At 44.5% G+C, this 17447-nt stretch overlaps 1 protein-coding gene across 2 annotated transcripts in view; it reads right to left on the bottom strand.

The window, feature by feature from the left end:
* OSMR (oncostatin M receptor) overlaps positions 1-17447 on the bottom strand; it is a 66664-nt gene that overhangs the window by 29970 nt on the left and 19247 nt on the right. For both annotated transcript variants that reach the window (XM_045020134.1, XM_045020136.1), the window contains exon 3: positions 3418-3587. In XM_045020134.1, coding sequence (XP_044876069.1) covers positions 3418-3587 — 170 coding nt within the window. The remainder of the gene's footprint in view (positions 1-3417; positions 3588-17447) is intronic.

Genomic DNA, 17447 nt, shown 5'->3' with positions numbered 1-17447 from the left:
TACTGACTTGGGATTTACAAGCCTGTCTGTCTTTCAGTGGAAGGCAAATCAAGCATGCACCATGTTGATTTTGAATCAATCACTTCAATTTCTATGGGAAGTGATAATACATAAGCTCTCATATTCTTCCCTATTAAATGATAAATAAATCTAAATAACTATAATGAGTCTATTACTCTTTAAGTAAGGGTGCCACAAATGGCCATTTATTTTCTACTGAAGCTTTATTGCTAGACTAATGGGATGCCATGTCTGTTTCCCACTAGCTATTATCTTAATCAAGCACTAGCTATTATCTTAATCAAGACTATTTGTCCTCATGGCATTCATCACTTTTCCTCCCCTAAAATGGATCTAAAGCCAAAACTCGTTCTTCCTAAGGCCTTGGCTACACTTGCAAATTTGCAGCGCTGCAGCAGGGTGTGAAAACACACCCTCTCCAGCGCTGCAAATTGCGGCTCTGCAAAGCGCCAGTGTGGTCAAAGCCCCAGCGCTGGGAGCATGGCTCCCAGTGCTGTACGTTATTCCCCACAGGGAGGTGGAGTATGGACAGCGCTGGGAGAGCTCTCTCCCAGCGCTGGCGCTTTGACTACACTTAGCGCTTCAAAGCGCTGCCGCGGCAGCGCTTTGAAGTGCAAGTGTAGCCATAGCCTTAGATACAAAAGGCCCAAAAGTGAGTTTAGCTTGCGTAAGATGTGAGAGTGATAGCATTCCTTGGGAAGGAGCATTCTCTGTGCTGCATACATAAATTAGAGAGGTGTAAATGGCAATTTACTGTGAACCATCATCAGCCTGGGAGGCATTTTGCTTCCTTAAAACACAATGGGCAGAATCCTGGCCCTATCGAAGTCCAGGGGAGTTTTGCAATTCTGGCTTTCAGCTGTGTGGACCCTCCCTGCCTCTAGTGTAGTCTAGTTTTTAACAGGCATGATTCTGTACGTTGCATTCTTGATGTCCTAGCAGATGGGATTTTCAAAAGTGATCAGCATAGTTCTAATTCTACTCCCATTGACTTCAACAGAAGCAGAGTTAAATGAATACTGAATGCATCTAAAAATCCCACCCTCTCAGTCTATTCTCCTGGGTAGTGGCTTTCTTGTATAATAAACTGGCCTTGAGAATTAGGACTTCCTCAGATTTTTCTAGGTTTTAACATCTGTGGTTAATATTCTCCCACATTTCAATCAACAGATGGTGAAAAAAATATATTTAAAAGCCCTGCAAATATAGATTTCAAAAATATCCCTTTTGTTAAAACACTTCTGGAGCATACTTGTTTCATGCCAGTTTACTGGGCGATTTAACTTGGTGACTTGGAGCATAAGCTTAGCAGCAATTTTAGGCTATTCCCTCTTGATTATGTTGTGACATTCTATCCTTGGGGGAGAGTCCTGTAACCCCCATATTTCTCATCTGTATATAATTGTGATATTGCATATAAAGCAGGCCGTGTGAGGTATCAGAGAAAGGTTATGATCTGCTAAAAGTCATTTATCAGAGGGATAGCCGTGTTAGTCTGGATCTGTAAAAGCAGCAAAGAATCCTGTGGCACCTTATAGACTAACAGACGTTTTGCAGCATGAGCTTTCGTGGGTGGCTTGCATCTGAAGAAGTGGGTATTCACCCACGAAAGCTCATGCTGCAAAACGTCTGTTAGTCTATAAGGTGCCACAGGATTCTTTGCTGCCTTTAAAAGTCATTTGTTTATCTAAATGTGTGTATCATTAATGCATATGAAGTTATGAGAATGTGTTTTATGGTTGTCACTAAAATATGTTGTAGGTTTGGGAAGTGCCCAGATACTACTCCAGAGACAATGAAAAGGGAAGAGGTACCAATGCCCGGGTGAGTGCTGAACAGACTTCACCAGCCATTGTCCAGCAGAGGAGTTACAATTCAGTGACTCACTCACAGGAGACACACCCAGGGATTGCTTCACCTTGTGACTCAGCAATGCCCACCAGCCATCCCTGGACTTGTGTTCTCCAAGCACATGGACTCAGGGTATAAAACAGAATGCAGGGGGCCCATGCTTCACCTTTCTCCTTCCCCCACCTACGCTGCAAGCAACAGGGGTACTCAGAAGACTGAAGACTCCAACAGAGGAGACTGGCCCAGGTTTAAGGGACAAACCTGTCTATTGAGGACTGCAATATCCAGTGGGGTGAGAAAACTGCTTAATCTAGATGTTGCCCGCTCTAATAAGGTTGACAGTTCAGACTGTGTGCTTATTTTATTTATTTATTTATTTTATTTTGGTAACTAACTCTTTTTGCTTATCACTTTTATAATCACTTAAAACCTATCCTTTGTAGTTAATACATTTAATTAACCATTTATCTTTACCAGTGAGTTTGCCTGAAGTGTTTGGTAAGGGTGTTTGCTCAGGTTTACAAAGGCTGGTGTATGGCCACTTTCCATTGATGAAGAGGTGAACCAATTAATACATTTGCACAAATTGTCTTGAGCAGCGCAGGATGGTATATTCCTGAGGTACAAGGCTGGGAGCTTGGGGGCGGGCGTTGGCTGGTGCCTTTCTCTATGTGATTCATGAGGAGCTCTGGGAGCATTCATGCAACCTAGCTGGGAGTGGGGCTTCACATGCGATTTGTGCTGAGTGATCACAGTGCCTGGAGGGGTTTGCTGCTTGTCACTAGCAAAGCATTGTGAGAGACTGCCCAGGCTGGAGAGTTAAGGGAGCACTGCAGTCCCACAGTGCCAGGCTGCACCCTGGGGATCCTATCACACATATATTCCCAGTGTGTGTTGATTCTCAGGAAGGCACAGAAAAATATACAAACAGTGCAATGCATTGGATTTTGGTAGGTAATGGCAGAAGTGGCATCAACTGCTAAGGCCTATGCTTGCTCTTTCCTCAGCATGGAAAACAAGAAGGGCAATAGCCATCTAAAGTAGGTGAGTAGAAGAAAACAGGAATAAAATTCACAAATCAATAGTCAGGCTTGATGTCCTAGCTGTAGTGTGCTCACACACGGGAGACCAAAGCTTGTTTCCCCATTCTAGACTCATGTTTCTTGAGGGAAGCTACAAGAAACTCTAACGGAAATTAAGTTATTTGTCTTCTTTTCCTCAGCCAGGAGGACAGAGACTCTAATAAGGGATCCTTAGTATGGAGTTTAAAGAAGTGTGGAGGAGTCCTCAAGGCATCCTCATGCACTTGGGGGAAACCTTAGTAATGGACTTAGAACTCAATGATCCATCTTAACATACCCTGTTTCCATGATCAGACAACTTTTCTATCTTGAACTGAGAGTGGCCCTAGTAAAATAGGTAGGACCCTTCTTATGAAGCCTTGGACATGTCCATGTGCCAAAGCTACCTCTACACACTAGAATGTTTGATTTTGTTCATATTGATACATGAAGACATTTGAAATGTTTTTTAAAAGATACTTACTGTCCAGACAACATTCATTTCTTCAGTTTGACTAACTTGAATGTCAAAAACCATTTCTAGTTCAAACTGGTGGGCTAAGTCACTAACATCCCATTCCACCAACAAACGCTGCAGAGGCAAATTCCTGGAAACTTTGAGGAATGTAGGTAGGAATTCCTGGGTTTCTGGAACTGGAAGAGTAAATATGGTTTAAAAATATTAATACTCATGCCTGCTTAACATCATCAAATTGTTTGAGCCAAGACAGGTTATAATACTGTGGCCACTAGAGAAATGGCCCATCAATATTTTCATCACAAACCTGAGAGTGGGTAGCTGGCTCCCAGGACCTACTGAATTCTGCTGCCAGCTCTGACACTGACTCACTGTGCCCGTGGAGTCATGTAACCTTTGCTTCCCTTAAGAAAGGCGATAATACGGCCTGGGATTTTCAAAAGCACTTAATGACGGCTTAAACTCTGTCCCAGTTATCATGAATGGCAGAAAAGTTGGGCCCAGCCTAAGTGCTATTGAAAATCCCACTTGTATTGTTTGCCTATCACAGAGGGGTGTTGTAAAAATTAATGTTTGTATAGGGTTTAGATGCTTTAATGTGCAAAATACATGAATATTTAAAAAAAACGTTTTTTTTTAAATAAATTAAATTCTTCAGGCAATCCATAATGCAGATTTATCACTTTTGGTGTTTAGCAAAGGACAGGTTCATGGGAGGTCTGGCACCAAGCTTGCTGGAAGCTACAGACCACCTTTTGAGTTACATTCGGGTAGAATGTTTTCCCGCAACTGCTTATCTTAGGAAGACCCAAGTCTGTAGTCAAGCAGGGCACTGTCTAACCAACAACCAGCCCCAGGTTTTTGTTTTTTGTTGGTTGTTTATTTTTGGGGGTGGATCAAAAAAGCCCAAATACTGAAATTTCAAAACTGTCAGTTTTTGTTGTCATTCTGGCATCGGATGCCACAACTGTTTATTTTAAATTAAGGGTCATACATGTGGATACTGACTAGACCGGCCCGTCTGCACCCCAGCACTGTCAGGGGTAGAGGGAAAGAGTGATTCGTTGCTAGAATTCAGTGTGCTTCACCTCACTCAGCTCGAGGAGGCACTGCAGAGGAACAAAGTTGCACTCTGACAGACAATGTATTTTTAGGTCACCTCAGTTTTATAGGGCGAGGCCAAGCACTTTACACTAAGTGAAAGAGCACTCAGTACCTGTATGATGAGAAACACCCAGCATCATTCCATTAGGGAAACCAGAGTTAAAAGGAGACTTAAAGGTCTGGAAGGACTTTGTAGATATTTTGATGGAATTTTAATGCTCTGTTACCTCAGGGACATTAGGATTTGGTGGATATTTACAGAAGCACCTGAAAATTTTCAGGCCTGGCCTATGGCCAGATTTAGTTTTGGCTTGGAAGGGTTGAAGACCATTTTCTCAGCACTCCACCCTCTCCTTGTGGCAGTAGATGCTTAGGGTGGCACAGTAAATAGAAGGGTGCTCACAAGCAATTTTATTCCAGCAGCAGAGCAGGACAGGTTAAGCAAGCTGCTGAATGTAAAGCTGTTTTAGGCATAGTCTATCTAGCTTCACTGATAAGTTTGAAACGTGGTATCTGTTTTAGAGTAAGAAACCCACTCAGATAATAGCCTTAGTCCCTAGTTTTGCAATAACTTCTATGCAGGGCTGCATTGAAACCATTACCTTAGCTGTGAGAAATTAAAGGCTAAAGGCACGAACCACTTATGACAGGAGTGGGCAAACTACACCCCAGGGGCCACATCTGGCCCTCCAGACATTTTAATCCAGCCCTCGAGCTCTCGCTGGGGAGCGGGGTCCAGGGATTGCCCTGCTTCACGCGGCTCCCAGAAGCAGCAGCATGTCCCCGCTCCGGCTCCTATGCATAGGGTCAACCAGGGACTTCCACACGCTGCCCCTGACCCAAGTGCCACCCCCACAGCTCCCATTGGCTGGGAACCATGGCCAATGGGAGCTGCAGGGCACCTGCAGATGGGGCAGCGCCCAGAGCCGCCTGGCTGTACCTTCGTGTAGGAGCTGGAGGGGCGGACATGCCGCTGCTTCTGGGAGCTCCTTGAGGTAAGCACCCCCCAGAGCCTGCACCCCTGGCCCCCTCCCATGGCCCAACCCCTTGCCCCAGCCCTCATCCCCCTCCTGCCCTCTGAACCCCTTGGTCCCAGCCCAGAGCACCCTCCTGCACCCCCAACCCTTCATCCCGAGCCCACACCCCCAGCCGGAGCCCTCACACTCTCTCTCTACCTACACACACACACCAATTTCATGAGCATTCATGGCCCGCCATACAATTTCCATACCCAGATGTGGCCTTTGGGCCAAAAAGTTTGCCCACCCCTGACTTATGATGATTCCTGGCAAAGAATACTTTACAGATGAAGATATCAGTGATGAGGATTTAGGTATTTTTATTAACAATTCTGGTGAGGCATAGGATCCAACCTGTAGGGAAGTAAATACATAGAAAGAGGATTTCCATACTGCACCAATCATTTAGAACCAATCACGTCTTCTAGCAAATGTCTGTCTTTTTGTGACTCTGCTAGAAACTGTTTGGGGTATTTTGTTGCTTTTTTTTAAAGGGTTCTGTAAGGGTGAGTAACATGAAAACTGCTGCAAAAGGATTTGCTGAAGCCAGGGACTATTAAGAGGCAGCTTGATGCTACCTTATGAAGGGCTTTTGCAGGCCTGCTTTCAAGATGCAAGTACTTCAGGGAGCATTCAGGCTGACTTTCTCTGGACAGTCAGGCCTGGTCTACACTACGCATTTAAACCTAATTTAGCAGCGTTAAACCGATTTAACCCTGCACCCGTCCACACAACGAATCCCTTTATATCGATATAAAGGGCTCTTTAAACCGATTTCTGTACTCCTCCCCGACGAGGGGAGTAGCGCTGAAATCGGTATTGCCATGTCGGATTAGGATTAGTGTGGCAGCAATTCAACGGTATTGGCTCCAGGCGGTATCCCACAGTGCACCATTGTGACCGCTCTGGAAAGCAATTTGAACTCGGATGCACTGGCCAGGTAGACAGGAAAAGCCCCGCGAACTTTTGAATGTCATTTCCTGTTTGCCCAGCGTGGAGCTCTGATCAGCACGGGTGGCGATGCAGTCCCAAATCCAAAAAGAGCTCCAACGTGGACCGTACGGGAGATACTGGATCTGATTGCTTTATGGGGAGACAAATCTGTTGTATCAGAGCTCCATTACAGAAGACGAAATGACAAAGCATTTCAAAAAATCTCCAGGCTATGATACAGAGTCCACATCACAGTGCTGTGTGACAAGCGTAACGGAAAGCCAAAGAATCAAATGGACACTCATGGAGGGAGGGAGGGAGAGAGGGAGGGGGTACTGAGGACTCCAGCTATCCCACAGTCCCTGCAGTCTCCGAAAAGTATTTGCATTCTTGGCTGAGCTACAAATGCCTGAAGGGTCAAAAACATTCCCGGGTGTTTCAGGGTATATGTCGTCAATTTACACCCTTCCTCCCCCCCCCCGAAAGAAAAGGGAAAAAAAAATCTTTTCTCGCCTTTTTTCAATGTCACCCTATGTCTACTGCATGCTGCTGGTAGACGGGGTGCTGCAGCGCTGAACACCAGCATCCCCTTCGCGGTGGCAGATGGTGCAATATGACTGATATCCGACTTCAGAATCAGCCCGTGAGTGCTCCTGGCTGGCCTCGGTGAGGTCGGCCGGGGGCGCCTGGGTAAAAATGGGAATGATTCCCGGTCATTCCCAGCAGATGGTACAAAACGGCTGGTAACCGTCCTCATCATAGCAACTGGAGGCTGAGCTCCATCAGTCCCCCCCTTTCATGTCTAAAGAAAAGATTCTGTACTGCCTGGACTATCATAGCAGCTGGAGGCTGCGCTCCTCTCTCTCCCCCCCTCCACCCTTTAATGTCCTGCCTGGACTATCATAGCAGCTGGAGGCTTCCTCCCCCTCATTTTATCTCACTAAAAAGTCAGTGTTTCTTATTCCTGCATTCTTTATTACTTCATCACACAAATTGGGGGGCACTGCCATGGTAGCCCAGGAGGGTTGGGGGAGGAGGGAAGCAACGGGTGGGGTTGTTGCAGGGGCACCCCCTAGAATGGCATGCAGCTCATCATTTCTGCGGGATCTCTGGGGCTCTGACATGGAGCGGCTGTGCTCTCTGGTTCTCTAGTACACTTGCCCCATATTCTAGGCAGGACTGACTCTATTTTTAGACAAAACATAAAGAAGGGAATGACCCGGGGAGTCATTCCCATTTTTGTCCATGCACCCCCGGCCAACCTCAGCGAGGCCCGCCAGAAGCACCCATGACAGCAGCAGACGGTACAAAACGATTGATAACGGTCGTCTCATCGCCAATTTACAATGCCAGACGGTGCAATAGGGATGGTAACTGTCTTTGCTACCTTGCAAAGGCAAATGAATGCTGCTGTGTAGCACTGCAGTACCGCGTCTGTCAGCAGCATCCAGTACACATACGGTGACAGTGACAAGGCAAAACGGGCTCCATGGTTGCCATGCTATGGCGTTTGGCAGGGCAATCCAGGGAAAAAAGGCGCAAAATGATTGTCTGCCATTGCTTTCACGGAGGAAGGATTGAGTGATGACATTTACCCAGAATCACCTGCAACACTGTTTTTGCATTGGGCTCTCAACCCAGAATTCCAATGGGCGGGGGAGACTGCGGGAACTATGGGATAGCTACGGGATAGCTACCCACAGTGCAACGCTCCGGAAATCGACGCTAGCCTCGGTACATGGACGCACACCGCCGAATTAATGTGCTTAGTGTGGCCGCGTGCACTCGACTTGATACAATCTGTTTTACAAAACCGGTTTATGTAAAATCGGAATAATCCCATAGTGTTTACATACCCTCAGTATCAGGAATGGTAGCTGGTACCTAAAAGGTTTTGGAGGGAAATATTTACATGCACCCACAATCTCTCTCTCTTGGGAAAAAACAAGCAAGATGCTGAAATTCAAGACTGATGTGTGAGAAGAAAACTGGGATTATGCAACACAAGAGTATGCAATGTCCCCTATAGTGAAAGTGGTGAATATGATTGATTTGTAGAAGAAAAAAACTCTGCGCTAGCCATGGCCACAACATACCCTTTACAACGTAGCAGCCTGGTCCCTGTCAGTGATTTTGGAACTACGCAAGAGTGAAAATAATGACCATCAATTTTATGCAGCTGTGAAGAAACCCAGAACATGTTATAAATGTTTCATGTTTTCAAGAGAATTATCTGGTGTAAAGCCTGAGAGTGAACTTCACTGTCCAAATGGAGAGAGGGAGCAGCAATCTTTAGGTCTTACTGGAAGTGAAACTAGCATGATTGTCAGCTTCATTGCCAAGGATGATATGGAGTACTATCCACTGTGCCTGGGCACAGATCCCTGTATGTGTACAGAAAGGAGGTTGGTTTCTGTTTTCTTTCCACTGGGAACTGGCCACCCCAGTATCTTTCTTTTAAGCATCACAAGAGGTTGGGGAACCATCCAGGAAAGGAGGCAGATGTACCTTCAAGGCAAAGTCAACAAGTCTGTGAAAATGTTTTCTATGGGTCAGACTGTCTCTTCCTGGATTAAAATCCATGGAAGGGAGGCTCTGGGGAAGGAACATTCTGTGGAGTTCCCTCTCAAATGGTTCCATTAAGGGGGAGCAAATTGTTTGCCCTTATGGAATGAGCCCAATCCCTGTAGATCCACAGGATACCAGGACCATCTATGTGGAGGCCTCCTGCATCCCGCAGTGGCAAGCATAGGAAAGATAAGAGTGAGGTCCCCAGTAGGAAAGCAAGTGTTTGCAAGATCAGGATCATGCTAAATCTCCACACAGTTTTGTAAGATTAACCGGAGGTGACGTACAACAAAGATGAAAGGCTCGAACGCCATTGTTTTAAAAGCTGCACTGCACTGCACAGATTAGAAACCCTGGACTGTGACAATCAATGAAACAGAAACAGAACAGTGTTGATGGAAATGCCCAAGAGAGATAACTAAACATAAGACATGCCTGGATGCATGCTAGGTAGAGGCTGAGAGCCAAAATCTATTCTGCAGTAAGCCATATCATTAGATACCAACGCAGTGCGGGAACTGGTGTACCTTACAACTGAGGTCCTGGCATTGTGCCTTCAGATGGCTCCACAATAAGCAGATTTTGGCTGATTGATATTAGGGATATCGCTAGATCAGTACTTCCCAACGAGGACATTTTACATCATGTGCTGTCTGATGTTTTTAAGGTATTAAACACTTGCTTATGCCAGATATTTAGCTAGTTATGAGTAAAAACTATGGTCAAAATGTTCAGGTTTGGGAGCCTTATGTTGGGCACCTAATTTATATTTAGGCACCTAAATAAGCAGTCAGATTTTTCAGTGCATATGCGGAGACTCAGCAACTCTGAAAACCATCCCACTTACTCAGGTGCCTAAATATGTTTTTTGGTCCCAGACTTGAGGCACCAAGTTTAAAATGTTGATCTTTATAGATCATGCAACTGATGAATATTTTCAAGGCTTTACCCTTAAGTAAAGCATGCTGTTGATATTATCGAGCTGGCATCTATAAATCTTGACCCAGTGCAAGTTTCATTAAAATGGATATGGTTGATTTAACTTGCACCATTTACAGGAAAAGCACAACTTCTGCATGAAACTTTCTATTTGTTCCTATTAGAACGTCCAAAATGGCAAATCTGTTAATTGTGACAAGTCGGGCACGTCCAACAGGCTTGTGTAACTGAGCAATAGTCACAGCAATAGTCACTTCCCACAGCTGGAGTTCAAAAGGCTTCCTTTAGCCTGATTTCAAAATGAGCTTAAAAGGACAGCTTTGTGAAGACAAAACTGAGCCAAGATTTCTTCCTCATATGGAAAGTCTGACTCCTCCTGGCAGCTAGACCAAACTCCTCAGAGCATACCCCTCTCTTAATCTAATTGACCATATCTGGGCCCAGCCACATTTCCCCTCACAGTCCCTGAACTTGGGGCATGCAGATGTTGGCATTCTCCTTTCAGGGCGAGAGCAAATGATAAATTTAAAAACTACAAACAAATGTGAAACTAGAATGCTGTTGGATACCATCGTGTTTGTTCATGCTGATGTTCTATCCCTTTCCTCTGCCCTGTATCTGCCTGGTCCATTTAGATTTTTTTATTATTGTTGGTATTATTGTAGAACATAGAAGCCCCGTGGTGCTACGTACTGTACAAACACAGAACAAACAGACAGTCCCTCTCCCAAAGAGCTTCTGTTCGAAGTATAAGATGAGAGACAACAGATGAATACGGAGGACATTTATTGGGGAGTACAAGAAAACAATGTGACAATGTTGCTCAGCATGGCAGACAATGGTTTTAGCACACCAGAAACCTAATTGTTCAGGTTTTTTAATAGGCTTCATGGCAAAAGAGTTTTAAGGAGAGATTTGAAGGTGGATAATGAATAAGTTTAAGATTTTGTCATGGTTCTTTTAGTAAATGTCATGGATAGATCAAGAATAAACAAGAACTCCTGGAAGTCTGATTCCCGCCTGAGACGGGGGCACTGACTGCCCGAGCCTCACCACCTGCCTGGGATGGGAGGGCTGACAGTCCGAGCCCTGCCACCCACCTGGGGGGTGGGAGGGATACACTGATAGCCCAAGCCCTGAAGTCACGGAGGTGACCTCTTTTAAGCCTAATTAGGAGTCAGTGGGCCACACAGAGGTGCATTGGCCTCTTCCCCCATAGGGCACCCTGTGACATTTAGGCACTGCCATAATAAAAACAATAATAACTCCACAGATGGGGATGATCTATAAGCATCATTGCATCTATCTAAAGTTTATTCTCTGTGAAAGCTGAGAGGGAATTGTCCCTGTATTTCAGCCCAGCAGTTAGTATATTAGTACTGGCTGGTTGTAAAGAGTTCTAAATGACTAGAAAGTGCTGAGTTTTAGATAGGTCTCCTAACTCACTAATTTCTCCTTCAGGTTTTTTCATTTAAAGAATCATCCAACCTCCCAACCCCCTCCCACCCCAAACTAACTACTGGGGTCCTTCAGACCCATCTCTTCTCCCTCTGCATCTTGTCTCTGGGCAGTATTATTTGCAAATACAAATTCAACCAATGATTCACAGGTTCGGAGCAGAGAGGTAGATCTCTCTCTTTCTGTCCCAGCTAATAATCTCAGCTTGTCTATCTGACATCTCCTTGTGGATGTCTAAGCCCACCATGACCAAAGCAGAGCTTTAAATCTCTCCCCTTCCATACTTTCTCCTCTCCCTCATTTCTCAGTCACTATGGTCAGTACCACCATCCTCTCTGTCACTCAGCCTGTGTTCCCTGTAAGCTGCACGCTTGAATGGCTGCCCAGGAGAGATTTAAGTGTTACCCAGCTGATTAGGAGAGCCCACACAGCTGGCAGCATGTGTTCAGGTACCCCTTCCCCCACGTTGCTCCATCTTGCAGCTGCCCCCCCGGGGGAGGGTGCTGAGAAAGCCAGACCAGCACCACCTAGAAATGCAGGGCCGAGGCATTGAAATGTTGGTAAGATGTGTGATAAAATGGTGGAGCATGTGAGGGGATTACCAGGAGGCCTGTGTTGATGCAGAGAAACTGACTGACACATCACTCCTCCAGAAACTTTCCAAAAAGGACAATTAGTTGTTCATCAAAGGACTGTGTATTCAGTGGCACAAACATTGAGGATGGGCATAAAACAGAAGTTGTGATAATTGGAGTAGATCCCGCAGCTACCTAGCAGACCCATACAATAATGGACTGGAGAAAGCTGGAAGAGAAGACTGCTACTGCTGATGGGATTACAGACGCAGATAGCTGAATACCTGCAGGAGCTGGAAGAGACAAGTGTGTCACAGGAGAAGATCTTAGTGCAGGCTACACAGCAAGAACATGAGCTGATCTGCCTCAAAGGAGATCAGGAGACAGAAGTGTTTACTGCTATAAAAGGAACTGATTAAGCTCCAGAATCAACCTCAGGGTACATCTACACAGCAAATAAACACCCGCAGCTGGCCCTAGTCAGGTGACTTGGGTTCATGGGCCTTGGGCGGCAGAACTATAAAACTGCTGTGTAGACAAAGAGGGAGGGTTCCAGAGCCCAGGCCCCAGCCCAAGCCTGAATGTCTACACAGCAATTTTTAGCCCTGTGAGCCCAAGTTGCTGACCCACCACGTACCATGGGCCTTTTATTCCAGCGTAGACGTACCCTCCGAGGAAGGGAGGATTGAAATCTGATTTTGAGACGGATAAAAAGCTAGAAAGCCTAGAGGCTGAACTGGCTGCCTTGCAAAGGGAACTGGACATATGCAAAGAGAGAGGCTGGCTCTTCAGAGGTACATCTGCCAGAGGAAGATAAGAGCGACCCTGATGTGAATGCAGAATAAGTAGAATCAGAAAAGGAGAAGGTGAAAAAGGCCCTGTCACTGATCAGAGGAACTGCAATGCAGAGCCCCAACCGGAACAGGTCTAAGATGAAGTGTTCCATCCCAAAGCGAGAGAGAGACAAGGATGCCTCCATGTACAGAATATCAGTAAAGCAATGTGGGTGGAAGAGGAACAGAAATGGGTCATGCTAAATGAGATGCTCAAAGCCACAGGAAAACATATGAAGTCCTTAGTATTTGGGACCCCTAAAAGGAATATGAACATAACTAGAGATGTTCTGAACTCTGTGGGTGGTGGCGTGTGTGTATTCAGGAGACCAGGAAGTTGCCCTGTACCAGTTTAACTTGAGTAAAAGCCCATTTATGTTGATTATGATGGAAGTAGCTAGAGAACTGCACATTTTAGGGATTCAGCATATGACAACTATTATATTCCAAAGATTGAAGAACTACATTCACCAGACGGGCTACATATGGCATTGAGACACTGTGACAGTCTGTACCCCATATTCATCCTTTTTACAAGACCATGATAAATTTTGTACAAATTATGCCTTGTGAGGTACAATTTGAAAACTCATAATCTGCTGAACATTGTTGTCCTGTGTACGAAATTGCTGAGGCATGTCTCAAGTTTAGAAAAATAGCTTCAGACCAGTTCCCCAGAGACAAAATGCTAGTCAACACTTTAACCAGGTGTCAAGAAAATCAAGTGGACCATCACCTAGTTAAGTGGACATTCTTTAGCAGGAAGGAGGGGGTGAGCGAGAACTTTACATATTGGCAATGGAGCAGCTGGAGGTTTCCATGGATTGAAGTGTTTGGGAACTTCCATTTGAGATAATAGAAAACAATATGCACAAATGCTGTCAATAAAATGACAGACTTCCTATGAGCTTATATTGTACTGCCCAGCACCCTCCTGAACAAGATGCACATTTCTGGGGATAAGTCTAGGACTGAGAATTTGCTGGTGTCGCTCTGCAATTAATTCAGGAGTGACTGCCTAGAGCACTCATATAATCCAGCTGGGAGTGATTTTGCATGCTAGAGGCTGTGTGTGAATAGGCCAGGAGTATTGTTCTCATAGCAAAGCAGTGTAAAAGGCACTCCAGGTTGGAAAGTTGAGGGGATACAGCCATTCAGATGTCCAGATTGTACCCTGGGTAAATGTCATAGAGACCCAACTTCTGGACACTTCATTTCTTTTAAATTATAAGGAACATGGGAGTTTGGTAGGGATTTGCTAGACTTCCTCATAGTGCCATGCCAAGAGTGTTCTGGTGCTGGTTTGAAAACTCAAATCCTGCCCTCCCAACACCCTCCCACCCCGCAAAAATGTTGTCATCATCAAGTTCTTTTACAAATGAACCTTCCTAGCCTTTCCTGAAGCATTCTCAGTAATCAGATATTCTGAGTCTATCCACTTTGTTTCTGAGTTCTCTATAGAAAAACTGCGAGATCGCATAACCTTTCCCATATCATTTACGTTCTTAGGTCATAATTAATTTTACCTTGCTAAAACACCTTTCACAAGCAGCCACAGTTACACGAAGACAGCAAAAAAAATACACAGAGCAGTTTCTGTGTTAGGGATCTCCCAGCTAAAGGCCTTTTGTGAATGTAGCTAAGGAATCAATGGGCGCTTTCATAGCACTTACAATGCACTATCGTGACTTGCAAGCAATTCAAGTAAACCCAAAATCAAGTAAACCCAAAAACCGCTATTACTAGGATTGTATAATTTCTCATCTGCAGTGCTCAAAGGTAAACACCTCTCAATTAAGTGCAGCAAAATACCTATGAGATGATGCAAAATAATGCACCACATGTCCTTCTACAATTTACAGCAGGTCTGCACACCTTTTGTGAGACCCTTTTCCAACCAGATCCATCAATAAGCAATTGCCTCAATGTGTTCCTTTGAACACTCACGTTGGCTCACTAAGATGGAAAAAAGATAGTGAACCCAATTTGACAAGGTGCAAAAGGAAGACAAAGAATTTGGCTGGAAAAGCAAACAAGTGAAACAGAATAAAAAGGTAAGATTCAGACTGTATATCAACCAAGCTTACTGGTGTAACTTCCCATTAGAACTTTTGAGAACTATGACTTTAATAGTTGCCTTCCTTTGCATTTGCTAGGCAAAAAGTCTTGTTCTAAATTCGCAACAGGACTTTTTTTTTTATGAAAAACAGTGAACAAAATCCATCTCCTCTGGCCAAGTAGCCAGATCTGCCTTGTCAAAATCAAAGTTCTGCCCCATGCTTTCAGTAATTGAACCTCTTTCAGTATCCATGTCCATAACAGTTGCACTAGCAAACTAATGGACAACGTTCTGGGTCCCAACAATTCAGCACTAAACTCTGTGCTGGAATCAGAGACTCTGACATTCAACAGGTCTGACAAACCCAAATCAACATCCTCACTAACTGGGAAGGCTCAGAAGTGGAAGTTGCAGAACCATCTGTAGATTGATCATCAGAAACATGATCAAACTTTGCATGTTTCAAGAAATTTTGTAGATCACTCGATTTTCTGATCTTAAAGGGCCTGCTGCAGCCTGAATTCTTTTTGCATCATACTTGTGCTTGTAAGGGCTCATCTTCTAGTTCAAGACTCTACAGACATTTGAGTTACAATGAGTGGATTAGAAGCTTTTTTGCGTTAATTTACACATACAGAGCAAACTTCTTTAAGAAATCATCATTTGCCAATAGCTACCACACTTCTGTGTCTGAGATTTGTAGAAAAGGGAAGTAACTGTGGTATCTCAGATACTGGCTTGTCTACATTAGAATGTTTTGTTGCTTTAATTATACTGATCTTGTAAAAGCACCCTTCCCCCAGTATAATTGCATCCATGCTAGAGCTAAATACTGGTATAACTGTTTACTCCTGGGAGAATTCTGCATCACTGCATGTGCACAGAATTCATGTCCCCTGCAGATTTCTTTGCTTCCCTACAGAAAAATGACTTCTGACGGGGAAGTAAAGGGAAGCTGCAAGAGCAGTCATGCCCCTCCCCGACAGTGCAGTCAGGTTGGTTCAGGTGCCCGGAGCAGCCAACAGAGATGTAAATCACCGGGTGGGGGGAGGAGGTAGGAAGTTGTACGTGTGAGAAAGAGACACTCTATTGCAGCACGCTTGGCATGGAGGGGCTGGGCTTCAGGGTGTTTCTGAGGAGGTAGGCATGAGACAGGCTCTGTCCCCTCAGGAGAGCAGAATGTAGCAGCCTGCCTACTTAGTGAATTTTTCCCATTGTCTTTGTGAATTCCTCAGGAGTATAAAACAGGTGTAAAAATTTTAAGGCTCCTTTAGATTGCCAGAGTGGTGTAAAGGACAGTATGGCCTTATAAATGCATACGTTGCTTTAGCAATTAGAACTGGTCTAACTTTTTGGACTGAAAAAAAATTCCTATCCAAATATGCTCCATGAACTGTTTGCTATTTCCTTTTCTGGAGATGGTCAGTGGCCAATATAAATTGTGAATTTGTTTCCCCAGTCCTCACTTGCTCTTCAGTTGCCCATGATGTAACACTGAGCATATGGCTGCATATATCTGTTGACTAATAACTAGATATAAAGGGTGAAACCTATCTATTACTATTAGGCAAGGGGGGTTGGGTGTTCCTCCAGTGCTCCCCACGCTCCCCACTCCCATTCTCCATCCATTATATTGTAGTTTAAATAAATTATCAAAATAATTGAAACAAGAGTGATTATATTGCATTATTTTGACAAATAAAATATGTAGATTTTTTAAATATTGTGCACAGAATTTTTAGGTACAGAATTCCCCCAGGAGTATATAACTACACAAAAAATCAGCCACCAAACTAACATAGTCAAACCAGTATAACGTTTCTAGTGTAGACCAGCCCTTGGTAAATGCTGTCTTTTAATGATAACCACTGAAAATACATTTAAATGAACATGGCTTGTAACAATAGCTTTGGAACCATGAGCATGATTCCATAATTAAAGCATTGCCTAGGTTATTCTTTTAGTGTAACAGGCCTAGTGAAAGGTGTCCACACAATTTCCCTTGCTATCTAAGCATATGCATATCGCATATGTGGTCATGTCCCTGAAACAGCACATGCATTTGAGGTGAAAAGTTTTGAGGATTTAACCCTCAGATTTGGATAAGTGTGACTAGAAGTTAGAGGACCAATGCTGACATTTACAGGGATGAGAACCAGGACACATGCAACAAGAAGTGTGATGCTTCCTTGGGATGCCCAGAACTGTGAGTCACCTTGTTATCCCCCTGCCTCAGTGAGAGAGAGAGAGAGACTTGCTTGTGTTTAAGTGAGCGTCCGCTCCCTGATGTCACCAATCTGTTGGCTACACAAACAATCTCCTCAGCCCTTACTTTGCATCCCAGCCCCTAAACCCCCTTGAAGCACTTCCCCTGAAGTGTTCAGCCCTTAACCACTGGACACTCCCAGAAATTACCAGGTAAGCTGTCCCCAAAGGAACAGTGCAAACATCAGCTTGTTTGGTTCAACGGAGGATCAGCTGCAATATAACATCATAGCACTCAGATAGATTTACAGTGAAAACAATCAGAAGTTTATTATCAAAGGCT

This window comes from Mauremys mutica, chromosome 6 (genome assembly GCF_020497125.1).
Source record: "Mauremys mutica isolate MM-2020 ecotype Southern chromosome 6, ASM2049712v1, whole genome shotgun sequence".
In the NCBI taxonomy this organism is placed as follows: Eukaryota; Metazoa; Chordata; order Testudines; family Geoemydidae; genus Mauremys; species Mauremys mutica.
The sequence above is the reverse complement of the archived record's forward strand: the minus strand, read 5'-3'. Positions and strand labels throughout refer to the sequence as shown.